Here is a 26,772-nt window from a genome sequence, read left to right as displayed (position 1 = left end):
CCACGTCCATGTGGGACGCCTACCACAGCATGGCTTGCCAAGCGGTGCCATGTCCACACCCGGGATCCAAACCTGTGAACCCCAGGCCACTGAACCGGAACGTGCAAACTTAACTGCTGCGCCACCAGGAGGCCCCTCTAAATTACTTAAAGATCCTCTTCCATTCCTTTTCTATCCATTCCACTTTAGTGTTTCTTTCAGGACATTTCAAACAGCAGACAAGACAGGAAGTGTTTCAACTAAGTCACAGAAGGACCAAAAGATCAAAAGACACCTGTATCTGTTTGAGTTCCATCTAGTGTTAAATTTACTCAGTGTTCATAAAAATAAACAAAAACCCAGAAGGTGAAAAAAAAAAGTTAGGTGCACAAATAGAGAAAGCACAAATTCTAGACAGGAGAAGGAGAAGAACAGAACTCTTAAAGCCATATGAATTAGAATCCTACAATTTGCAGATGTGACTTTAGAAAACATTGGACTGGCCTCATTTTCTAAATGAGCCAGAGGGATAGGAGACTGGCCCAGAAAATAAGAGAAATTATTACTAAGTATTGAATCTAGACATGACATGATAAAACATGGATCAGTGTTAGAAAATAATCTGGTTTATCCCTAATTCATACAATCCTGAGAGTTGACAGGGCTCTTGGAGATGATCTAGCACAATATTACTGCCAAGACAAAAACCCCCTCTGCAGAAGCCCGGGCGCCAGCAGCATGTGACCCTTAGGCTGGAGGCTCTAGCTGGGAGTAGGCAGTGTGATATTGGCAATAAAATTTGCTTTTAATCTTTAACTGCCAACTCTTAATTTTAGGTGGTTTTTAGGAAAACACAGTTAACTCTCTTCATAAATGTTTACAGCAAAGTTTATACATACTTACCACCCAATTCGGGAGTTAATTTCTTGGTTTGAAGTGTAAGAATAAAGAATTATCAGTATAAATTCCTTCATACTAGACAAGTAGCTCCTTGAAAGCAAGACTATGTATCTTAGAAATCTTTATTTCTGACTTTAAGCAGAGTGCCTTGCTTATATCAGGTTTTAAAATGTTTGTGGAATGGTGAATGAATGAATTGAAATGAATGCTCATATTTAAAAATAGCGTATTAGCTGATTTCTTGCCTTAAATCTTAGTTCAGGAGGGAAAAAGAATACTCAAATATCTGAAATATTTCTCTAAAACTTTATTCAAAGTTATTGACTTCACAGTTAATAAGGTGCACAGTTAATGCTCTGTGCCAATAATGCCAGGCCTGCCCACTGCTGGCAATGGACTTTGAGAATACCCATTTCCTGACACCCAAAAGTTAAATTACTCTTTTCAAAACATACCAAACTCCCAATACTTGCAAAAGTATTACATGCACCGTTTCCCCATCAATCTTTAAATCTGAACTTACATTATTAATCTACATCAGTGGATGTTAAAATGAAGTAATTTTAACAAATTATGACTGTACAAATCAAAATACCACTAGTTAATATTAGACAAGAGTATTTTACAAACACTACATTACATATTACCTTGCAATTCGAAACATTACATTTCATATTGGAATAAGTTTTTTTAGATAACTGAAACTTCACAGAATTTAACAGCAAATAAAGTTTAAAAAATTTAGTTCTGTACATTAGTTCCAACTATCTCTATTTTACAGTCTATAAGGCTCATGTCATAGTTCAGCACCAAAGAGATCTACAAAACTGTCTAACCAGTATTCTTATTCATCCCATGTGATAGTTTTTGTTGTTTTTTTAAGGGTGAAAGTCTGAGAAAATACTTTAAAAAAATCCTACTTCCACACCCTGAAGTGGAATACTCTTTTTGGCTGGTCATTTTATATAAAAACTTGGTTGTACCTTTTTATTTTCATTGAACAGATATGGGGAAAAAAAAACAAAACAGGAAAAGAATACTTACACCATGAATTCAGGCTGTCAGTCTTTGAGTTTATAACACTGAAGCATCAGAATTAGCTTAACAATGCCCTGCCCCATCTTTCCTTTTTATTTCAAATGTTTAAAAGGCAGCCAGAAAAATGTTTTATTTATTCTTCAAAATAAGGTGCAAAGAAGGATTGCAACAATCAACTTCCTCATACACATCTCCAAAAACATGTCAACGTTGGTCAGCGCCATCCACCTGGAATGCATTCGGGAGCAGCCCCACAGCTGCTCCCACGGCTCCCGAATGTACCACGCTGTCTATACCGGATGTCTGCCCAATGCTGGCACCGCTCTGTTCACAGAGGTCATTACAGTAACTTGTCACTGCTGGCCTGGACTTAAAGCGACATTCCAGTTTCCAGAACCAGTGTTACCATCCCAACTCTTCTTCCTCTTCAGGATTTTTAAGTTTTAGAAAAAGAGCGTGTTTGTCTTGCCATTTTCAAACAAGGTTTGTGCATATCATATTTTAAGACCACATTCCCTAAACTAGAAACTTTTTTCAAAAACCACAGGTACTTTCAGTAATCTTGTTTGTTCAAAGTATAAAATTCTTACATGTTTAAAAAAATTAAAATTGGAGACTAGTACCTCTGCTCTCTTCCCCAGAAGCACACGATTCATCATAGTACATTTAAAAACTAAACTTCATGCATACGAATGGCCAGAGGTATGAAGTTTACAGAGCCCTTGACATCATTCGAGTACAGTAAGCGTTGGCTAGACCACAACAGGAAGCATGTTAGCAAATTGAGCAAAGAGACTTTCCCAAGAACACGATAGTTTTCTAGGCTCCATGTCAGTCACATAAAAATTTAAGCAACATGTAATCCTTTAAAATTGTTCCAAGACATCCCATTCCCCCAACCGTTCCCATATAGATCCCACCCACCCCAACCCACACTGAAGTCTTCCACCTCACACAAGTGTCTTAATGCTTCCCGTTACTGAGGACAGCTGCGTCTGGTTCTGCTGCTGTGGCAGGGAGCCTTGGCACTTTCTTAGCAGGACTTGGAATATGCTAAAATCAAAGGAAAAATGGTGTTGTCTCACGTTTTTTTAAAAAAATCACGGTGCTAATTAAAATTCCAATAGAAAAACTGATAAAGGACAACTTTGGAGAGGTTTATGCTACATTTATCTTCCGTATAACTTTTCATGGAGGAACGAAATAGCCATTCTTTACTCATATAGAAAGAGAGTGAGGAAGGCCAGAGATCCACCACACACAGTATTTTACTTGCTACGTCTGGCATTCTCAACTCAACACCAGTGGCTTGACCTGCTACCTAATTGGTACCATAGCAAGAAGGAAGACTACACATTCACCAAATTTGTGATGAACAGACAAAATAAATAACTTCAAGGTTATAAAGACCTTGAAGCATGGTTATGATCCTGGGCAAGTCATTTAACCTCTTGCAGCCTCACTTCTAAAATGGGGATATCTACCTCAAGGTGGTTTTTATAGGGATTGATTAAATTAGAAAACATAAATAAAGTGCCTAGCATATAACAGGAATTCAAATCATTGCTATTATTGTCACATCTTGACAATTTGAGGATAGATCTGACAATGGCCAGAGAGAAGAGACATAAGGGGCTCAACACCCTGTGCCTACTTCATCTCTCCCCAGACATTTCCACAAATGAGCCTTCTCTCTAATCAGTCTTCCTCACGTGCTGCTATTATTAATAAAACCTAGTATTTACTGTGCACTTTTAAAATGCTAATAATTTAAGTGCAAAGCACTCCCTACAACTAGAAAATGGCACAGCCAGAATCCAATCCCTTGTCTGAACTACTCTGTTTTATTGATACTCCTTTAAGTGGCTAAATCTGTTAGGTCCCCTTAGTCCTGAGATCTGGTGATGGAAATTTCTCACCCTGCCAAAGCCCAAGACCAACGCAATGAGCTCGACCTACCTCAGCAGCTGTGCTCGAGTGCACAAGCCCTACTCCTTCATCCAAAGTGTCGTCATTTGGAGAGGGGCGCCGAGCATACGTTCTTCTGTGCTTTTCATCCACTCTCACTAAGTACCACGTTCCTTCAAAGAGTGAATCGACGGAACTCTGAGGAATATAGTTGACTAAAGGAGAGGCAGAGAATATGAAACATCAGTTATGACATATAATTCATCTGATAATAAAACTAGAGAAAAGAAGTTGCATATTTTCCTACACTTCTCACCTACATCAGATTAGTACTGAAGAAAGCCTAGATATCCTTATCTTCTACGTAACATGTTTCACATTATATTAAACATTCTGGGTGTATATGTTTAAACACAGTTTAATATTTTTACCCAAGTGATGAGTGTCCTCTCTGAGTTTCATGTTTTCAGCAAAAACATCTGGTGCCACACAAGTTCTTGAGTCAAGCCTTGATTTAAGATCACATAAACTTGCTGTTATTTTATCAAGAGCAGACCCTAAAATAGCAAATAATTCCAATATCAAAAGACTAAAAATAGCATGCCCAAAAGCCCGAACACAATGTTGCCAAATGGCAGAAACAATTTTTCATTTCTTGTAGAACTGCTGGCTGCTGTTCAGTTAAAAGCTAAAGGTGTGCCTATTTGGCAGAGCTTCCTACGGCCTGACTAGACATTTGTCAAGTTAGGCAATGGGTGGGATTTCAAACTGTAACTAATTTGTCTATAGTTAATCTATGACACAGTGTTAACATAATGACAAGTCTTCCGCCAGTTTTTCTCCATGTTTTGCTCCTTCCTGCTCAGGGAAGATACAAGTTTCCTTGAATATGGCCAAAACCATAAACCCATAAAAATTAGAACTTAGTATAAAAACAAACCAACAAGAAATGATTTGGTATTATTCACTCATATGCTCAGACTCAAAAGCTGCCTGCATTAAACAGATATAGTTCCCTTTCCTTACCTACATCCCCTGGCTACATATACTTAAAAAATGACACAAAAGATAAAGTTACTTGCCAAAGAAGGAAAAGTCAAACATTATGCCATACAAAAAATTTTTAAGCTGATTATATATTTTTTCTGACTTGGAATGAAGAAAAGAAGACATTCTGTCTCAGATATAGCCCTGTCCTTTACCCAGCTGAGGTAGATTTTTAGAGTAGAGAGTAAAAGATCCGGCTATGTTGAAAGAAGTAAAGAGGATTAAAATGCTATAATGATCTATGGGACAGATTCAAGTGCTCGCTTCAGAAGCCGGCTGAATCGACCTTACCACAGAAGGTTCTCAATACATTCTTGTTGAAAGACTCAGCATTTACCTGGTGTGGCATCTTGTGTAACTTTAAGGGAGTAAAGGGTGGCAGCCAAACCAGAACCATAAGAGAACACGCCAATCCTCTTTCCTGCCAGCTGCTGAGGTGAGTACCTATGAAGGGGAGGAAAAGCTATTAACAAGTTTCACTGATCCAAAACTACAATGTGTAGAAAGCCATAAGTTGGAATAAAAATTCATCCTCTAGCCTTAGAGACCCAACCTAAAGCTTTACTAGTACAGTAAGGAGGCTGAAAACAAGCATTTCATCTCCTTGAGAATGATGGGGCTTATGAAAGGTATTATGCCATAAAATAAGCTCCTTTGTCAACCAGGGAGAGATGGGTCAACTGCAGGTCAAGAATAGTGAGACTATGAGAACTAGGAAAGCCAACATGAAATTAAATATTCTGGATAACTGTGGTCTCACCCCATATATCCTTCAAGTCAATGGACAATAGGTTAGAGAGCCTGGACATAAAATATTCTTTGACTTGCTACCAACATGCCCGACACCAGACGCGGCTGTAGAAATCTAACATCCCCAAATGAGGGGAGTTAAACCACTGAAATTTATACTCACTGTGCTAGAACAGAAGCGAGGGAACCATACACAGAAGATGTGTACATATTTCCATTTTGATTTGATACAAGCAAAGATGCCTTTGTTTTCTGATTAAAGAGTTCAGAACTAGCCTTCACAAATGCCTTTTCCACATCTCTATCAAAGTAGGTATCTTCTAATTTCACATCCCTGGAAGATTTATAAAAAAGACAATTTTACAGTGTCCAAAGACTACATTTTTATTATATCAGATAGTGGACCTAACTAATATTTTAACCTGTGTGTATGATTCTGTTTTCCTGTTTATTAAAAAACCAAACAACAGCATGCTAATTGCTATAGAAGACATAACATCATACACAAATGGTCCTTTTTCTCAAAGTTTTTTATAATCAGGGTAAGACACCTTGATTCTATTGGTTTAATAAACCTATTAAAGCTTTGTTGTCACCAAACAGAATACACTACTACTTCAAGGTCACAATAGTGTCTGTTTAATTAGAAAAGTCATGCTGTTATAGGAGCCTCTTAAAAGTTGAGTAGAATTCTATCAGATGCAGATGGGACACAGGCAAGAAGAAACAGAATGAGTTGAACAGGCATAGCATGCTAGGGATCCTTAAAAGTGGGAAAAACGTGGCAGGAGGATGAAAGCAGACTTCAACAGAGGCAGTGTGCAGGACAGACATGGGCGAGAGGGGCTAGAGGGAAGCAGGGAGAAAGAGGCTGTTGTAGTAAATACAGGCACCTGTGGGGCTACAGTATCGTGGTGACAATGGGAAGGAGGCTAAAAAGAGGAAAGCAGAAAATCTCAGCAAAAATGACTAAAGAATTCATGTAGGTAAGCTATCACTTCTCTGAGACGCAGTTTCTTAATCGATGACATAAATAGGTTAGAGTAGACAACATCTAAGATCCTTTGACTCTAACTTTTTCAGGTCTGTACCAATAATAGTTTAGCAGATATAAAAATGCTCTCTTACAGAAGGAAAAAAAATCACAACTCCTCTTACCCAAAGGCTTCCAGGCCACTATAGATACTATTTTTATCTCTGTTCTGGTCATTAAGAAAGTCATTCAGCAACATCCGAGCTAGAGATTTCTGAACCAGTTTACAATAGGGTGAGTGAAAGATCATGAAGCCAAAATCATTCAAGGTAAAATCTTTATCTTTTCCCTCTGAAAGAGAAATCCAAAAAAATTATGAAATTAATATAAGCCACTAAAGGGGCCGGCCCCGTGGCTGAGTGGTTAAGTTCCCACGCTCTGCTTCGGCGGCCCAGGATTTTGCTGGTTTGGATCCTGGGCGCAGGCATGGCACCGCTCATCAGGCCACGCTGAGGCGGGGTCCCACATACCACAACTAGAAGGACCCACAACTAAAATATACAACTATGTATTGGGGGGACTTGGGGAGAAAAAGCAGGAAAAAAAAGAAAAGGAGATTGGCAACAGTTGGTGGCTTAGGTGCCAATCTTAAAAAAAAAAATAATATATATATATATATATATATATAACCCACTAAAACTTTTGAAGTTTGATTTTAGAACAGGCCTAGAATGTTTTTATATCTTTAAACAGAAACCAAAATATAATGAAATATCTCTCTGGTTTAAAATGCATATCAAAAAGACATCCAGAGACAGAACAATGTACACTATTACATCACTGTTTTTCAAACTGAAGAGTCACAACCCATTCATGGGTTGTGTAATCAATTCAATAGGTCATGGCCAGTAATTTTTTATCTTACTAAATTAGAGTACTTTTTAAATAAAACAGAATAGAATAGAAAATAGCAGACTGCCTAACTTGCAGCATGGGAAAGTAATTTCACGACACTTTCATTTGAGTTTAGCATACATATACAATGTAAAGCGTGCTTCTTACTGCGGGTCCTAATAAAAAGTTAGAAAATCACCGTACTGTTAAACAGCAAGACATTTTACATACTGTAACAATGGTTCTTAGCCAGACCTACAATGTTTCTTAACATCTGTTACTGAATATTATTTTTTAATCCTCTCTCACACCTCTATAAAGCAAAGTTGGACTATGAAAAAAGCATACTTTATATGATACTGTGTGTTGTAACAGCATTAATTCAAATACTATTCCTTTTCAGCATCTCAAGAACTTCTTCAGGCTTGCAGGTGGAGATTAATGACAACACTAAAAAAGCCAGTATGAATTCCCAGCTCAAGTGCAAACAGACTACTGAGGGGGGGATCACTTCAGCAATTTTTTGTTATTACAGTTTTCTCTGGATCACAGTTGCAAATTAAAACCTCGTGAAAATACCTCTCTCAAAAGATGAACAAAATTCAAGTCACTTTCCTTTACCCTATTCTGATGTCTTACTACGGTTCGGTCAAGGTAAGTATCTTTGCAGAGCTATACCTCACTTCCGAAGCCTACCTCTTTTCCTAAACTATATATTCCCAGAAACTATGGGAAAATGCTCTTTGGTGAGTGAGGAAGAAACGGTTACAGGACACTAACGAAGGATGCCCACAAAGCTGTTTGTCACTGAAGACACCCAGCTCATTACACTGTCCTCAACAGATACCAAAACCAAGGAAAATGGATAAAACCTACCTTTCTGCCACTGGGCACGGATCTTTTTGCGGTAGACAGAATAGCAGCGGTCTAATGCGCTGAGGTAGCACTGTATGGAGAGTTTTCCATCTACTATAGGATATTCAGAAAGCATATCAGGCTTGTAAAAGTCATAGGCATGTTGCATATGTGTCCCACGAAGTCCTAGGAGAACCAAAAAGGAGGATGTCCATGTATTTCTGCTTCTCGATGTTTGTATGTTAGTAAGCATATTGCTTTATCTGGGGACCTTTCATAACTATTCAACTCTCACCACTTGCAGAATGGAAATCACAAGGTGCAAGCATTATGTAATTGAAATGAAATCTAACAGTATCTATGGCCTAAGTCTCCTTTGATATACAGCATTTTATGCAAGCTTCATAAATCTAACTGGGAGATCACAATAGCTCCACTGAACTGAAAACAGATTAAACTTGCCACTGACTGTGTGATTATGGGCAAGTTATTCCTTCCAGTTATTAATTAAACCCTACTTAAACCCATTTCACTTTTCTGTAAAATGTGAGGGATGGCATCACTTATCTCATATAATTGCTAAGAAGGCTAAATATGCTAACACATAGAAAGCACATAGCAGGTAGTGCCTGCATTTAATGTACACTCAGTAAGTGCTAGCTTCTACTTCTATTTTCAAATTTCTCAGCGTACTGTGCTAATAAAAAAATAAAATGCTTTTCCAAGCACTCACCTCGGTCAAAAATTAACGGAGCATTTGGCCCAATTAGCAGAGCAACAGCTCCGACACCACCTGTAGGTCTAGCATTTCCTGTGGCATATACAGCAATATCTCCTGTAACTACCAGGGCATACCGTCCTGAAAAATATTTTCTGTTAGTATACAAAAAGGAGATCAACACTTTAAATACCATAGACGTAAACTAAAGTGTTATATTTTCCCCAGAATTTGCTTTCCCCATCTTTGGTAAAGAAAGAAATGTTCTGACTAAATTTTGATAATTTTGTCCTACATGACAAAAATAACCAATTTATAATTCAGATAAGTTGCAAGTCACAGCTGTCTTTCTGAATAAATTCAAACAAGCATAACTGGTAAAAGTTTGCATATGGCATTAATTAAAAGGTCATTTGGGGCTATTCATCCTCAAGGAGAGTTTCTTTGTAATAGGGGCATGTAACATACCATCCCAAGAGCTGGACTCAATCCAGTTAACAGCATTGAAGACAGCAGCTGTGCCTCCATAGCATGCATTAGTTGTGTCTATTCCTTCTATATCGGTATTCCCAGACTCCTCAAAGAGCTGCATCAAATTAGTCTTCACTGATTTTGATTTGTCGATGATTGTCTCTGTTCCAACTTCTAGCCGCCCAATGCAATCATAGGAAAGGCTATTTCTCTCCATAAGATTCTGAACCACAGTCAAGCAAAGAGAGTTGATATCTTCTCTATCTGTGCAGAAGCCCATCTTGGCCTGGCCCAAGCCAATAGTATACTTTCCAGCATCTACACCATCGTATTTTTCCAACTCTGCTTGATCAACATATTGAGAAGGAAAATAGATCTCAAGGGCAACAATTCCCACATCTTTTGGCCAGCAGGCTTCTGCATTCAAAGGAAGTGACCCAGGCATGGTGAAAGAGCTTTAGAAAGAAAAAAATACTGTTTTAGGTTATAAGTTGCAGATTTTCATATTCAAACTTGAGAAACAGACATTAAGAGTCCAAGTATCACCTGAAACATTAGCTTAGTTTCTAAGTTTAGTATATTTTACTCTGGGCAGTCAATTTTTATTTATTTATTTATTTAAATTTTGACATTTTATTTCATTTTTTTTTAGGAAGATTAGCCCTGAACTAACATTTGCTGCCAAGCCTCCCCTTTTTTGCTGAGGAAGACTGGCCCTGAGCTAACATCCATGCCCATCTTCCTCTACTTTATATGTGGGACGCCTACCAGATTATGGCTTGCCAAGCGGTGCCATGTCCGCACCCAGGATCCGAACCAGTGAACCCTGGGCTGCCACAGTGGAACGTGCAAACTTAACCACTGTGCCACCAGGCCGGCCCCTGGGCAGCCAATTTTAAATATGTGGAAGTAGCAAGTACAGTATGAACAGAATATTATTATTTAAAATTATGGTCTTTTAGAAACACATTTTATTCAAAATTAGACAACTTTAGATTTAAAACATGATTATTAGAGGCAAAGAAAACTCAAGATTCTTCTATGTTGTAAAGAACTATAAGATAAAATACAATGGCAATTTAGTAGTGTGGCTGACAAATCAGAATTCAAGTACTTGATCTATTCCTGGCCACCCAGAAGAGTTCAAATAAGTCACTCATTCATTAATCACAGATATATTGATTATTCACAGCTACCGAGTTTATGGGACTTTAAAAATTATTATATCAAACAATATTACATTCATTATTCATCTAAATAATCCTAGCAAGCAGAAAACACACAGTAATTACGTCCACCAAGGCAATCCATATAAGGCCTCGTTCCTATAATCCTAGCCTTCTAGAGCACCCTGCCCCCTCACCCCGCCCCCCGAGAACCCAAATGATTAAAATTGTAGGGGGCTGGCCCCGTGGCTGAGTGGTTAAGTTTGCACGCTCTGCTGCAGGCGGCCTAGTGTTTCGTTGGTTCGAATCCTGGGCGCGGACATGGCACGCTCATCAAACCACGCTGAGGCAGCGTCCCACATGCCACAACTAGAAGGACTCACAACGAAGAATATACAACTGTGTACTGGGGGCCTTTGGGGAGAAAAAGGAAAAAGTAAAATCTTTAAAAAAATAAAATAAAAAAAATAAAATAAAATTGTAGCAAAGACAGTTCCAGGACTCATCACAGGGTCAAATGCCAATATTCTATACTTTCTACAGCTTGTGTATACCCGATAAATGATCACAAAACCACAAGATAGCACTTAGTTTCTAATTCAGGGGAAAAGACAAACTCTGATTCAAATTTGAAAACTGGTAATCCACATATTATTTGTATGGCAACTAACTCTTAAATAACACTTCTTAAAATCACTCCTTTTTTTTTTTTTTTAAGGAAGTCACTACATTTTATTTATTTATTTATTTATTTATTTATTTATTTTGAGGAAGATTAGCCCTGAACTAACATCTGCTGTCAATCCTCCCCTTTTTGCTGAGGAAGACTGGCCCTGAGCTAACATCCGTGCCCATCTTCCCCTACTTTATATGTGGGACGCCTGCCATAGCATGGCTTTGCCAAGTGGTGCCATGTCCGCACCCGGGATCTAAACCAGTGACCCCTGGGCTGCCAAAGCGGAACGTGCACACTTAACTGCTGCGCCACCTGGCCAGCCCCAAACCACCCCTTCTTTTTAAAAAAAGACACTAAAATGCTGGACTGTTGCCACACTGCAAAGACTTTCAGTAGTGCCTAGATTTATTTACCTATACGAACAAAAATGTGCTAGCCACTCCAGGCCACTGCTATGTGCCCATGGGCAAGCCAGATAACATATTAGCGCCTCTATTTCTTTAGACGTTGTATTAATCAGGAAAAGAGAGGTTATTCTGGATATTTCAAACAGAGGGGAATTTCATACAGGGAAATGGTTATAAACTTATTGGCCAGGAGTGAGGAGCCAAAGGGGAAAGGTGGTTCTTCAGATCTCCTGAGCCTACACTCTCACTGGGGCTGCTGGAGCCACCAGCGCAGCACCTCTGCTGCTGAGCTGGGAGGAGTGTGGCCCACACTCCCATTGCTGCCGCTGCCACTGACAAAACCAAGACAGCTACTTCTTCCCCTCTTCTAATCTCACCTGAGTATTTCCATCAGCAGTCTAACCAGAACCCAGCCAGCACAGGAGTCACAAAAAATGTCGCTGTCAGGCTTTGAAGAGTGGCACAGCCCCTCAATTTTAGAGAAAGATTTCTCTCCATATTTAAACTTCTACAACTCAATTTCTTTTCTAGGCATCACATAATTGGATGGTGCTGCTTAGGGGGCAGAATTTCAGCTCTTCGTTGACCTAAAGGTACCCGGCTTATGAGAGTTACCTGGGTGAAACGGGTTCACTAATCTATAGCATTTGCCAACTCACCAGTAATTTGACTCCTAAAATGAAAAGTTGAGTCCTGTATTTATGTCATTTGTCCTCCACCACTCTGCAAACTCTAGTATAGTATTAGGTATACTGAAATTAGAGACCATTGCCACAGTGAGTTAATTATAGAAATCTGGAGAGAATATCTAAAACAGAAAGGCTGACTTTAAATCAGGAAATCTACCCTTACTCCAAAGGGCATCAAGTTATGAGTATATTAAAACCTTAAATAAGCCCCTCAAAATATAATCACAAAATCTTAAGTTAAAGGTCTTAAGGAATACCATTTGAGTCTTCCTTCTAAATATAAAAATCTTATTCATATTTTTTTCATACATCCAAACACTGACAACATGTTATAAGCCAAACATCTGGGATGAGTTTAATAGGAGATAATCCTTGCCCTCTCAAATATGAACTGTCTTGTGGGATAGTAAGGTACAAACACACAATAATAAACAGGTGAAACCAGAGACAGGCAAACTGTGTTTTGGAGAAATTCCTGACCTAGCCTCGTGGCAGGAGAAGGAGTAAGAAAGGCTTCTGAGTTCCTGGTGCCTGACCCGAGTCCTAGGAAGGAGCAGGAGTCATCAGTAAAGCTCACCAGAAGCAGACAGTGGTAGAAGATTTTCAACAGGGTGGACAGCATAAACAAAGGGACGCTACAAGGAAGCATAAAGAGTTTTATTAAGTTATTGAAGTGAAAGGTGAGGCCCAGTGAGTGAATCAGGTGAGTCAGAACTGTGATGGCTGCTTCTTGTCCTCATGATAAAGTTGAAGCTTCCTGACGTCAGCACATCAGAACTTCCAAGACCTGGTGCTAATGGTAGGAAGCTTCAACTCTACTGTGAAGACAATAAGAAGCCATCAGAGAGTTTGGAACAGGAGTAGCACGATCATATCAGTGTTCAGATGAGTGTTTTTCCAACTCTGGAATCAATTTAGTGGATGGCAAACATTTTTTTAAATGAAAAAGAACAGAAAATATCAGATTGCATGGCTCATATGAATATGAGAATTTTTTCATGAAGCATTTGTTTCAATTATTCATACAACTACTGCGTTGGAATATACAGTGTATTTCTTACTAAGAGTTAGTCAAAAACGCTCGAGTCACTGCTTCATGTTACAGTCACTGGTGCTGTGTGGAGAACGGATCTGAGTTAGGAAGCTGCTAACAGCAGTCCAGATAAGACACAGGGCATGAACTACAGCAATTACTACATGAGGGGTGAGGAAGGAGCAGCCTCAAAAGATATGGAAGCAGCAAAAACTCGGGAGTGAGTAGACCTTAGGAAAAGCAAGTATTTAGGCCGACTCCCAGATTTCCAGCCTCACCTGTTTTATGACTTGACAGGCTCACTGTCAGATGCACCGAGTGAAGGGAGAAGCACCTCTCCACTCTTCTCCCATGCCCCCTCCCACGCAAAGCTGGCCATTTTAGGATCATCTAAACCTGATGCCTACTTTGCTGCACTGAAGTTGAAATAAAGACATAAACGGACTATCTAGTATGTCACTAGGCAGATTCTAAGTTTATAGTGAAAAAAATTAAGTCCTCTGCATAGTCCACAGAAGAGCTCTACAACTAGTGTTAAAAAAAAAACAACAGACCAGTCTATGTACTCATAGGCAGGAACTCCTCCTATATGCCACCCTCTAAGCTACCAAAGGAGAGGCAGTAGGACTAACCACCCTCCCAGCCTTTCCCACGAGGCTACCCTTTAGACTCTTTTAACTCTTCAAACTGCTCCAAACATGCTGAGGATGGTATCATTTTCCCTCCTGGCCCAACGGCTTGTAATGCTTTTGGAAATAAAATGGACAAGTATATATAATCTTCTGAAAGTATAAACCAGTTTATGAAAAGCCATAATGCAAGGCTTCAATTCGAGAATTAATCCCTATTTACCATAATCTGACTAGCTCTGAGCAGTTCTTGTATTATGGTACTTACAAAATAAGGTATAACTCTATTATTCTTAAACCTCCTAGAGACTAATAAGTGACTTGCTTCATTTGGGGAAAAAAAAAAGTAGCTTAACTAAACCCACATGCATCAAGTTGAAAGTGAATCATGACTCTGATCTTGGTGTGGAAAAAAATTTTACATTGTTTAATTCAGTCAGTATTGTTCATTTGCTGAGGGTTTTTGACAGCCAAGGTGTTTCATTACATTCTTGCTAAAAAGCCATCTAACTTGAAATATTTAGCTTTTGCTTGAAGTTGAGTGAGAATGAAATTAAGTAGGGAAAGAGGAAAAACTACAGGGAAGTAATTGCTTCCATGGCATTTCAAACAACAAGAAGTCTTGATATGGTTTCTGGTCTGTAACTCTATTTTTAATTATCTTATTAAATGTATGCTCTTATGTTGTCCTCTCAAACGCTCTCTGAAGTAGGCCAGATATAAATTAGAAAAAGAAAAAAAAGCAAGGCCAGCTAAAGATCCGAGACGTTCACATTATGGTGTTAACCACATAGAGAATGGGGTATTCTGGTTAATTCATTATTCTAAATATCACAAAAAAATTAGAATACAGTTTAAAAATATGACAGTTAAAAAAAATTACCTGCGTATTTTTAATATTTTTTTAATCTTTTTTATCTTTTTAATCTTTTGCTGAGAAGAAGGTACTTCATTAGTTTTCAGAGCATTATATTCACAATAAAAAGTCTAAGTAGGATAATGGGCATTCTGTATTTATAATAAAATATGTAAATTTTATTTTTAAATTTCTCCTTTAAAAGGAGGGAAAAAGTACATTTTCACCACAGAACTCTGTAAACCTTCTAAAACTCTCTTCCAACAAGAAAGCACCAACAGAAGACTCAAGTCTTTTGTCCTGAAGTGAAGGCTCACCCCCTCTGGTGGACAAAAGGAGCCACAGGTCCTGTTTCCAGAGTGGGCAAAGCAAGGTGCCTTGTTAATACTTTCAGAGTGCTTCCTGCCCAAGAGGACACAAAAGGGACCAACAGATCCTCTGACAATCTTTAAAATCTGTGAACGAAGCAGAATTGGAAAAGGAAAAAAAGGCAGCTGAGGATGCTGATGCAAGGGCAGACCTGACCTGGCTCCTCTGGCTGGGTAAGGGAGGGACTTGGGCATCAGCCCCCAGGACCCTGACGTCAGCCTCTTAAGTGAGCTCTCTACCTCCACTCCCTCCCCTGTCCTAGGCTAATCTTTCTAAAATGCACATCTGACCTTAGTCAAGATGCTACTGAAAACTACTCCAAGTTTCCTCCCATTGTTTAGGGTCAGCCTCTGCACTAGACAAGGAGTTTCTGGAAAGCAGGAATTGTGCCTTGTTCACCTTTGTATCCCTGCTACCCAGCCCCCTACTTGGCATAAGGTAGAAGCTGAATGTTGAATAAACGAAATCCTACTAGTCTTCTAATCTGAAATCAGTAACAACTGTGGGAAATAATACTGAAGCATACACACAAAGCAGAATCATAAGGGCTGGCCCAGTGGCGTAGGGGTTAAGTTCAGTGCTCTCCACTTTGGCGGTCCAGGGCTCACAGGTTCAGATCCCAGGTGTGGACCTACACCACTCATCAAAGCCACATTGTGGCAGCAACCCACATACAAAATAGAGGAAGATTGCCACAGATGTTAGCTCAGGGTCACTCTTCCTCACCAAAAAAACAAAACAAAATCAAACACAGAATCATAAGAGAGGAGCTCCATGGCAATACTTTCAAGAAAGGTTGGCAGTTGGGGCTGGCCCTGTGGCCAAGTGGTTAAGTTTGCGTGCTCCACTTGAGCGGCCCAGGGTTTCACTGGTTCGGATCCTGGGCACAGACATGGCACCGCTCATCAGGCCATGTTGAGGTGGCATCCCAAGTGCCACAACTAGAAGGACCCACAACTATAATATACAACTATGTACTGGGGGAATTTGGGGAGAAAAAGAAAAAAAAAAAAAAAAAGAAAGGATGGCTGCAAAAATTAGATTATTGGTTCAAACATATTTGTAATCACTACTGTCCAATCTCACATAAACATTTATCCATAGCCCAGATAGGTATCTTTTGAAGCTATAATTTAAAAAGCACTATAGGTATGTATGCTTACCTGTGACTGTGCCTGATTAAGCAGTTTATGTGGTTACGTTTTATTATCCAGACTTTTGTCTCTTATGAGTGAACACTAATTTTTTAAAACCAGTTTCTAGATTTTAAACATTAGCCTAATAAACACAAAATCAGACAGCCTCCTGAAGCATTCTGGCATTAACTAATACTTAAAGATAAGGTATAGCCCTGTAAAGGGTTCTAAGAATGTGTTCTTTGCTCTAGGATAACAATTAAATTTCCCCCTTCCATCAGAGAGGACCACTGTCCTGTAGCAGCATGACAGGATGCCATACCTGTGTGAGGGATAAAGAACTGCAGTCTCCAGGTCTGTCACTCTGTTTCCTTCTTCAGCCACTGGGAATTTCAAATAAGAACTTCTTTTAAAGTCGCAAGTCACCACACAAATTCAAATAATATGACTCCAATTCCAAGTGAGTTAAAATAAACATTTCCTCGTCCAATTACATTACGTAAAACAGAATTTGACTTTGCTTAGAAATAAATGGTACTTAAAGCTTATAAAACTTTTTCCCCCTTATTTTGTTAGCTCTTACAGTAGTAAGTTCAGTCCTGGCTATGAACTGACAAATTCATATCACTGATTCAGGCCTTAAACCAAGTATAATGCTGGGAGAGTTGTAGTCTTCTTTACTAAATCTGAGGTTTCAAGAATTGAGGGAAAGAAATATAAATAAGTTTACTAGACTAGAAATTTCTGGAGTAAAGAGACTTGCACATTCAAGATTTTGCTCTGCATGTAACAGCTTATGGCTTTAACAACAATTTGTGCCTCTTTGAGCCTCAACTTTCTCATCTGTAAAATGGAGCTAATACCTGCCCTCTGGCTCACTGTGAAAGATTGCTGAAAAGATAAAATATGTGAATAACACTTTATAATATAAAGCACCAGTACACGGACTATTATCCTAGTTCTCAATCTTTTTCAAACAAAATACATATCTTTCTAGCAAACTTAGTTACCTTCATTGATTTAATCTTATTCTCCTGTTTTTCAACATGGCCATCTTCACCCTCCCTAATCTTATAGAAGTGATTTCCCCCTTGCTGCTTGTATTAAAAAGACAAGCATTTGAGATATCAAGAGAAAGGAGCCTTAAGCTTTATCATCATTTAAATTATGTGGAAATAAAATGGGAAGATGACTTCGGGCATTTTCTTCAGTTCATCTGTTTTGAAGGATTGTTACTTGAGAGGACAGTCCTTATGTTTAACACAAACACAATTTCCCTTGCTCTCTACTGGCAAATTTAGCACCTGCCCTTGCCTGATTAAGCAGAGACTACGTTCAGATGCTATTTAGTAAAGCTTTACCTCTACATGATTACATCATTTAAGGGCTCTTTACTGCCTTAGTTCCTTTTATTATTTCATTAAGTTTACCTTCCTCCCCCCAAAAATAAACAAATCCTGAGTTTCCTAGGAAAATATAAAGGCTACTACATTCTAATAAACCTCTTTGATTACAGAATTATATATATATTTTGAGAAAATAACCTATTTTTTGTTCTTTATTATCTCAAATTATGCTTTTGCAATCTGCAAATTAAGCAGAGCACAGGGACCAGTTCTCACTGGCGGGGGGAAAAAAAATAATTCCCTTTCTGCGTTGAGACTATTTAAATAATTTAGTAATATTTCTTCTTGAAGCCATGTATGGATTTGCATTTGACACTATTTGGATCAAGGGAAATTTCCCCTGAACTGCTGGTATTCCCTCTTTGAATTCTGATTATTTTAAATTGGGGAGGGAGGTTAGCTGGGGAGGGAGGGAGGTTAGCTGGGGGGTGGGAGGTTAGCTGGGGGGGAGGGAGGTTAGCTGGGGAGGGAGGGAGGTTAGCTGGGGGGAGGGAGGTTAGCTGGGGGGGAGGGAGGTTAGCTGGGGAGGGAGGGAGGTTAGCTGGGGAGGGAGGGAGGTTAGCTGGGGAGGGAGGGAGGTTAGCTGGGGAGGGAGGGAGGTTAGCTGGGGGGTGGGAGGTTAGCTGGGGAGGGAGAGAGAGGGGGAGGCAGGAGGAAGGGAGAGAGAGAGAAAAGCAGAGGGAGAAGGAGAGGGAGAGGGAGAGGGAAGAGGAAAAAGAAGAGGCAGAAGATGAGGGAGAGCAGCACTGAGCAAAGAAAGAAACAGAAGGACAAAGACGACTCCCAGAGGACTGCTGCGCTACTTAAACTCAGGAGAAAGAGGGGCCGGGAGACCAGGGAAGGAAATGGAGGCAGCAAACGCCACTGTGGGGAAGAGTCCGTCAGAAAGGGACCAGGCTTCCCTCTCCTCAGCAACAGCTAGAAGGGTTCATTGCTATTCTGACTAAAACAGCACTGCGAAAGCCTCAAGCACTGCGAAAGCCTCAAGCAGGTCAGCTTATTTCTAACAGAAGGTCTTTTCAAGGCAAGAGATAGGGAGAAGCAACTCTGGTCAGGAAGCAGTTAACGAAGCACCAGCTGCTGGGCAGGTCACCACAAACCACATCTGGAGACTCCAGGGCCAGACCATAGGCACTTCGTGAGTTTGGCAAAGATTAAAACTGAAGAATGATGAGACTGCCTAGGCCCAACCAGGTTCCTGAAATGATACTTTCTTCTGGGGTTTATTCAGTGTTCTGAAGTCTGGCTTCCTCCTTAGCCTTGATTCAAACAAGTGGTTGAAGTTCATCCAGTATACATTTTGGTACTGTGATAAACTATGAGCAGTTACCTGCTGATCTTTTTCACTGTTACAGGCGAGAAATCCAGGAAATTGAGAATGAGCTGGCAACCTTTCCTCCTTAGGAGCAAGCAAGCAAAACTACGATTAAGAAAGCCTTGCCCACCACATATATATGGTGACAGATAAAAATTAGACTATTGGTGGTGAGCATGATGCAGTCTATACAGAATACTGATAAGTACTAAGGTACACCTGAAATCTCACACTGTTATAAACCAATATGACCTCAATAAAGTAATAATAATAAAAAAAGAAAGCCTTGGGGCTGGCCCAGTGGCTGAGTGGTTAAGTTCACATGCTCCGCTTCGGCAGCCCAGGGTTTCGCCGGTTTGGATCCTGGGCGCAGACATAGCACTGCTCATCAGGCCATGGTGAGGCGGCATCCCACATGCCACAACTAGAAGGACCCACAACTAAAATACACAACTATGTACTGGGGGAATTTGGGGAGAAAAAGCAGAAAAAAAAAAAGATTGGCAATAGTTGTTAGCTCAGGTGCCAATCTTTAAAAAAAAAAAAACAAAAACAAAGAAAGACTTGCTCACGCCTGTACACTCTGGTCTAGTTCTCTAAGGAAAAAATATGAACATCCCTGCCTCCCCTCGAGTTACTGGTCTGCTTATCAGAGATTCTATTCATATTTCAAGGCCTTGTTCTAAGCTACCTCTCCCAAGGACGTTTCCTCGAGCTTTCTAATCAGGGCCCTGCACTCCCACAGCACCTATGTCTTCACAGTCTACTCTCCATGGAAAACTAGTTATGGGCAGCCTGCTTGTCCACGCTGGACTCCTAGACCCCTGTTGAGAGAGGAGCTGTATTTTCTTTTGAAATCCCTTTGGGACCCTGGAGTAAAGGGGCACTCAACTGCCATTTCTTAAGGGGCTGAATTTGGAGTTAGAACAATTAGAGGACAAATCTTTCAGATTTAAGTACTTGAAGTAGCCCTCATTAGTCAAGTTCTTTTTGCTATCACTTTTAAGACAAGGTGCAGCACCAAAGTGTGCCTAGAAGTTTAAGAAAACTGGCTTTCTACTACCGCTGTTCAAAGCAAAGGGTAGGTTTCAATTGTTCTCAGATCCTAACCTGAAAAACATATGGAATCCAAATGAAATCAGAAGAGCACATTTGTTGGTCTTACAATCATTCGCACATGCACCTCTCCCCAACCATAAACCCTGCAATGATGAAGACTGTGAGCTTTGAAAGGTTAGCTTCTCCTCTACAGCTCCAACTACACTCAGCTCAGAGAGAACAAAGTGAGCAGCCCCTAGTGCCAAGCTTTAGGATGAACAGATTATTAAGAACTGAACTGAGTACTAGCACCCTCCCATTAGACTGGCTAACATGTTTCTCAACCTTTTAAATCTATACTACCTTCTAGAGAAATATAAAATTATCATACCCTTCTAGGATATTAGGGTTTTTAGTAATCCAACATAAACTTATAAGACTCTATATTCCTTTCCAAATGAAACTAAATAGAGATTCTGATATATAGCCCATCGAGCTCCTCCATCCACAAAGCCAAACGCATCTCCCCACATTCAGTTCCACTGGATTATGGTTTTAAATTCTAGGGTACCCAGGAAACACACCTTACATCAACATCACGGTTTTGCATTTCCTGTGAGAAAAGCTATCTAAAATCTCAGTCAAAAATCTCAAATCAATCCCACAGTTAGGAGAAACAAGATGTAAAAGCACTCTGCAGGATTATTTAAAAAGAAAATAAACACAAACCAAAAGCAAGGCCCAGAATTAACCCAACAGACGACGTGGTCTTGTAGGGCCCCAAACATAATACCCATCTAACTCTCCCCATCAGAAAGACTTTCTAGGAACTGGGTTTACTGGCTAAACTAGAAGTGAATATGGGGCAAACTTACAAACTTAGGCAAGAGAGACCTATAAAGGGTAGACACAAAGAAGTCTTTCTCCTCTCCCCTAAGATATGCTCTCCCTCCCTCCTTACCCACACAAAAATAACTGAAATTTAAAAAAATAAAGTTTCGATCAAAGAAAGAACACAGACTGCTTAGATGTCTCAAGCTGCAAGGAACCATTCGGCACAGATACATGTTGAGGACTTTCAATCTGCCTTCTAACAGAATCTGTGCAAAAGAAGTCCAAACTCCATCTGAGAAGAAAAAAATCTGTTAACTGTACGAACACTTCCATTTGTCTTAATTTTGTCACTTATCTTGCCATTGTTTTTCATGCTTCATCCCTGAAACAGAGGAAAAGTTACTCAGCAGCCGCAAGAACTCATCCTACTGCAGCAGGTTGGCAAGAGCATCAGCAGGAGGGAAAGCGCTGCAGCAGGTGAGCAGCGAAAGGGCCAGGGCCGCCCTAAGGCCAAGGCCACAGGGCAAGCATGACAAGCAGGGACAACCTCACATTACTTGTTGTTCAAATTCCTCCTCCAGGGTGGGTCAGAGTAGTCTTTTCTCCACCACTGGTCAAGGCAGGACACATGTTTTCAAAGACTCCATATACTTGGTTTTGAAATGTCCTTGGTTTAACCCTAAACCTACTGAGTGTGAAGGCCCTATGGGTGCTTGCCCATTACATCTCATATCAGGTCAGGCTGTCCCCGAAGCTATTAGCAGGAGGGAAGTACAGGACTTCAGAACACTGAGGAAATCTGTTTTTTAAAATGGGCATAAAAACAGGGAGGGAGGAAGGCAGGAGGCAGGAATCTGTGATATGTGAAGCAAGCGCAGACCGAACCAGTCCAGAGCCCAAGTACTTAGCCAGGTTAAATCACGGTTGTGAAGCTTTCTTGCATCTGAGTTACGGAAGAAAAGTAATGCTGACCACTCCCATTCCTCCCATCAACTTTTGATCTACGGCAGCAGGAGGACACACCCCCTGCCACCCTACAAGTCTCCATGTAAGCGTGATATTCCCCATCCTTCGGTGTCCACCCTTAACCCGAGGCTCCGGGAACGCCCTGGCAGCCCAGCTCCTTTCTCGTCCTTTCCTGATGCACCCCCCTACTCCAATCCCCTCCCGGTGGCAACAGCCACCTCCCTAGCACCTCCAGCTCCTGGCCGACTATGTCATTAGAACCCTAGCTCTCAACGCCCTTTCGCCTTCTCCCCTCCGTGACTGGCCTGCCCACACAGTGTCCTCGGGCCCTCCTCACACCCGCCGCTGTCGGCCCCAGGTCCCTGGCAGGGGAGGCCCCGCATGGCGCCGGCTCTCGGCGCCCCATGCTCCCAAGCCAGGTCTATGCCTCCGCCCTGACCCGGACGGAGCCGGGGCTTCTCCGGGCCTGGTCAAGGTGACCGCCTCCGCCCGGCCTCCACCCCGCCCGCGACGCCTCGGCAGCCCAGTTCCCCACCTCCGCGCAGAGCACTCACCCAAACGTGACCGTGCGGTGACCAGGAAAGGGGAGCGAGCCGCGAAGAGGCAGTACGCGGAGCCCCACCTCCGCCAACAGCTTTATAGCCGCCGACCCACCCGACTCCGGCACAGCCGGGAGTCGGCGGGAGGCGGGACAGTGGCTCCAGCAGCCAATCGCGGCAGGCAGAATAGCCCGGCAGAGCCCGCCCCCCAGCCCGGCTTCTACCAATCCGAAGCAAAGTAGAGGCGGGCACTCGCGAGGGCTGTCCCTCGTGGCTGGAAGGGCGGGGGAAGGGGCGGGGATAAAGTCGGAGGGCCAAGGTAGTGGGGTGAGAGAGTGACGTGGGGTGGCCCGAGAGCCGGCGTGCCAATGACAGAGCGGCGAGAGACGACGGGAGCCAACGGGAACGGAGTGAGAGATTCTCCGACCAATTGGAACCCAGTGAGTGGAGATGGGGGCCAATGAGGCCTCCGCGTCCCACCGCTGGGGAGAGATGGTCAAGTGTGGGAGGCAAGTTGGTCCCTGCTGGAGAGGCGGTCAGGTTGCCCAGCAACCAGGAGCTGGGCTTCACCTGTGAGATTTCTGAAATACTTGATTTGAATTCAATCTCAACGTTTTCTGGTTTCCAGAGCAGCCAAGTGCGCCTGCATTACAAGTTGGAGCAGAATACGTGACCCAGAATTTGTAAATTTGCAAATATTCTAAATATCCGATTTGTAAATACCCAATATTGTCATCTCTATTCAAAACTATCTTAACTTTTTAAGAGACTGTTATTGAGACAATTCTTCCTAACTAAACCTAAAACTAGGTAGTTGGGGGTTAGACACCAGTGAGGTGGGGAAGGGGCCTTGCCTGAGCAGGGAAGTCGATCCTGAGTCTAGGATTTTTGCTAGTCCACGTGCTCTGAGAGAAAGGGCTCCATCTGGCCGTTCCCCACTGTGTCTTCTGACCTTGATATGTGGTAGGTGCCAAATATAAGACTGTTGAAAGAAGAAAGGGGCCCTGTAATTCTCAGTATAGGGAATCCACAGGATAAGGATTGCCAGCCACCCCAGAAAATAGAAATTCAAGCTCGAAGAAATCACTAAAATACTATTTGGGAGAATCCAAAGGAGGACAATTATGGCCTTATATTAGACTGTGCCGCCTCTCCTCCTCAGATAGAGAAACCATAATACTTAGCTTTGGTGGGGGACCAGAAGTTCAGAGTTATTTGTATCTCCCTGCCTCTAAGTTTCCTTACAACCCAGGAACTCTGGTGAGAAGGGTTCACTGATGATTCTGTGCATCTCACAACTACTGTTACATGAAATTTATTATCCACTCTAGATACTAACCTAGTAAGAGACATTCTCAGCAGCAAAGTGGCAAAATATATTGGCAATGGAACCACCGCGAAGTAGTGGTATTAGTTGGGGGACAGGAACACTCAGTAATGGTAATCGCTCCACGATATTGCCCATGACATTCATTCTGTTCCAGAATCAATGTCGTTTCATACATTCATAAAGTAACTAGGTGATAAAGAGAAAGAGAAATTGCCTGATTGTAATCAACAGCAATTTTGAGGGGCAAATTAAACATTCTTGGTATGTTAGAATGCATCAAAAGTCAGTAAGGACAAACACAAGAAGACACAGCTTTGTCCTTAGAAGGGGATAGCAAATAGTTCCAACTCCAGGAGCATACAATAGCAAATGATTAGCCAGGTGGTAGAGAGGGTGATCATCTTGTACAACAGGAAATTCCCACAAGGCACAGACTGGTTTTTGATCAAATTAATCTTCAATTCAGCAAAGTGAGCATGGTTATTGATTATTGGGAAGCCAAGCAGTGGACAACGAAATGGGTTGATAATTAGATATAGAACATCTCAATTGAATTTTAAAAAACAAACCTCTGAGATTCTGTGAAATATAATAGTAGATTATACCAGGCTATACAAATATTTGCTATAGCCCATGCAATTGAGGACAAAGTATACATGTATTTATTTTTGAAAAGACTGCAAGTTTTTTTGAGCTACAGTTTGGCACAAGCATAACAAATGTGCTTTTTTTTTTTTAAAGATTTTTTAAATTTTTTTTTCCTTTTTCTCCCCAAAGCCCCCCGCCGTTACATAGTTGTATATTCTTCGTTGTGGGTCCACCTAGTTGTGGCATGTGGGATGCTGCCTCAGCGTGGTTTGATGAGCAGTGCCATGTCCGCACTCAGGATTCGAACCAACGAAACAGTGGGCCGCCTGCAGCGGAGCACGCGAACTTAACCACTCAGCCACGGGGCCAGCCCCAACAAATGTGCATTTTTAAGACATGTTAAAATATATGTTTTGTTATATTGTTTCTTAATCTAATGCTAAGTAGTATTGGTCAAGCTCTGTAGATGCTGTATGTCAAAAGTAAAGTATAATTTATTTTTCTGCCCTACATTGAAAGGAACAAAAGTTTTTTAAGAGGCAGGAAGATGTACTGATAGCATTTAGTATTATGAATTCCGTGAACAAACATTTACTTTTTACCTTTTCCATGACAGAGGTTGTGCCAGACCTGTGCTGTCCAATAGGGCAAGCCCTAGCTAGATGTGGCTGTTGAACACTTGAAACGTGGCTGGTCCAAAATGAGATGTGCCATAAGTGCAACATAAGCTCCAGATTCTAAAGATTTAGTACAAAAAAAGGAAACAATAATTTTTATATTGATTACATGTCATAACGATAATATTTTTGTTATATTGGGTTAAATAAAATATATTATTATAATTAATTTCACCTGTTTCTTTTTAGTTTTTAATGTGGCTGCTAGAAAATGTCAAAGTACATATGCAGCTCCCATTTGTGGCCCCCATTTGTGCTAGACAGTAGGAAGACACAATCGAAAGATAGACTCTGTCCTTAAAGAGCTCGTAATCTAAAGAGTGAAGGAGAAAAAAACAAATATGCAGAGAGCTGAGTTTCTAGGCTGTATCTCACTAGATAAAGAATAGGAGAGGGTAGGGTAGGAGGAAACTTCAGATTTGTCAGTTAAAGCTTTAAACAGCTTTATTTTGCCTAAATGTCCCATCAATTCAAAGTTTAATTCCCCATCAGGGCTATTTCTCTTCTAGTCCAAGATGGCATCTGGATTTTATGGAGTTTACTGAGTTGTTGCATCGGAGGAGGTGGCTCAGCCCAACTTGTGGATTCTTGTACTGGCCTCCTTTTGCTGGCCAGGACCTGGCCTTGTCTCTCTCTGGTGCTGCAGAATCCTAAGGTTCACCACAGCTCTCATTTGATAGCCTATCCCCTAGTCTGCTTCAGCAGCCCTATAGCAGCCCTCAACTATAGGCTCACTCAGCCCCTTTCACAGGAGTTTTGAGGGATTTTCTAAACCCCTCAACCCTGCCAACCAGAGTTTCAGCTGTTTTCTTTCTTCTGCATGACATGAGGAGCTTCTGTAATGCTTCCACACAACTCAGGAGCTGAAGGAGGCTCAGGGCCCTGTCCCTACCCGACTGCATGATGACACTAGTTCTACTCTACTGTTATACTCCAAGTAGGCTTGTGGTTCAGGAGATAGTCTCCTCTCTCTAGAACTATCCGCCCTCCCACCCAAGAGTTCTTAATGGGAACTTGATTGAAAACCCCACTGATTTAGCACTCCCAAACCAACAATCCAGTATTGGTTCCAAAACTACTCCCCTCTAGAATTTTACCTCTTGCCCTTCCTCTTTCCCATCTGGTTCTAAAAGAGTTACTACTATGGGAGGATGCATGAAAGGTATTTTCTTTTAAGTTTATAGTAGTTTATTACCATTATCTGCTATAATCCACCTGGGTTTTTTTTTATTTTATTATTTTATTGAGGTCATAATAGTTTACAACATTGTGAAATTTCACTTGTACGTTATTATTTATCAGTCACCATATGTATGTGCCCCTTTACCCCTTATGCCCACCCTCCCAACCCCCTTCCCTTCTGGTAAACACTTATCCGTTCCCTTTGTCCATGTGTTTGTGTATCTTACACATATGAGTGCAATCCTGTGGTGTTTGTCTTTCTCTGTCTGGCTTATCTCGCTTAACATAGTACCCTCAAGGTCTATCCATGTTGTTGCAAATGGGACAATTTTGTCTTTTTTTGTGGCTGAGTAGTATTCCTTTGTATGTGTGTGTGTATACATATGTGTGTGTGTGTGTGTGT

At 41.1% G+C, this 26,772-nt stretch overlaps 1 protein-coding gene across 5 annotated transcripts; it reads right to left on the bottom strand.

Annotated features, from left to right (window-relative positions):
• Window positions 1-1,171: 1,171 nt before the first annotated feature.
• On the bottom strand, window positions 1,172-22,754 carry HMGCS1 (3-hydroxy-3-methylglutaryl-CoA synthase 1). Of its 5 annotated transcripts, none has more exons than XM_070519687.1 (12): window positions 22,608-22,754; window positions 16,817-16,877; window positions 15,307-15,444; window positions 9,531-9,988; window positions 9,078-9,203; window positions 8,366-8,530; window positions 6,781-6,946; window positions 5,786-5,956; window positions 5,210-5,316; window positions 4,257-4,382; window positions 3,877-4,040; window positions 1,172-2,970 (listed from the first exon to the last, which is right to left on the bottom strand). In XM_070519687.1, exons 4-12 carry the CDS (start codon window positions 9,976-9,978, stop codon window positions 2,881-2,883), a joined length of 1,563 nt encoding a protein of 520 aa, XP_070375788.1. In that variant the 5' UTR covers window positions 9,979-9,988; window positions 15,307-15,444; window positions 16,817-16,877; window positions 22,608-22,754; the 3' UTR covers window positions 1,172-2,880. The 5 variants fall into 5 exon arrangements, with proteins under 5 accessions (XP_070375788.1, XP_044635298.1, XP_014687055.1 ...); XM_044779363.2 differs by lacking the exon at window positions 15,307-15,444 and adding an exon at window positions 12,952-13,106; XM_014831569.3 differs by lacking the exon at window positions 15,307-15,444.
• Between the last annotated feature and the right edge of the window lie 4,018 nt (window positions 22,755-26,772).

This window comes from Equus asinus, chromosome 10, assembly GCF_041296235.1.
Source record: "Equus asinus isolate D_3611 breed Donkey chromosome 10, EquAss-T2T_v2, whole genome shotgun sequence".
NCBI lineage: Eukaryota > Metazoa > Chordata > Mammalia > Perissodactyla > Equidae > Equus > Equus asinus.
Note: the sequence above shows the minus strand (reverse complement) of the source record. Positions and strands in the feature narration are given on the sequence as shown.

Coding starts and splice junctions, on each gene's coding strand:
- HMGCS1 (XM_070519687.1), bottom strand. CDS start 9,978: ATGCCTGGGTCACTTCCTTTGAATGCAGAAGCCTGCTGGCCAAAAGAT. Junction 9,204..9,530: donor TGAGTCCAGCTCTTGGGATG/GTATGTTACATG, acceptor AATATTTTTCAG/GACGGTATGCCCTGGTAGTT. Junction 4,041..4,256: donor AGAGGACACTCATCACTTGG/GTAAAAATATTA, acceptor CCTCTCCTTTAG/TCAACTATATTCCTCAGAGT.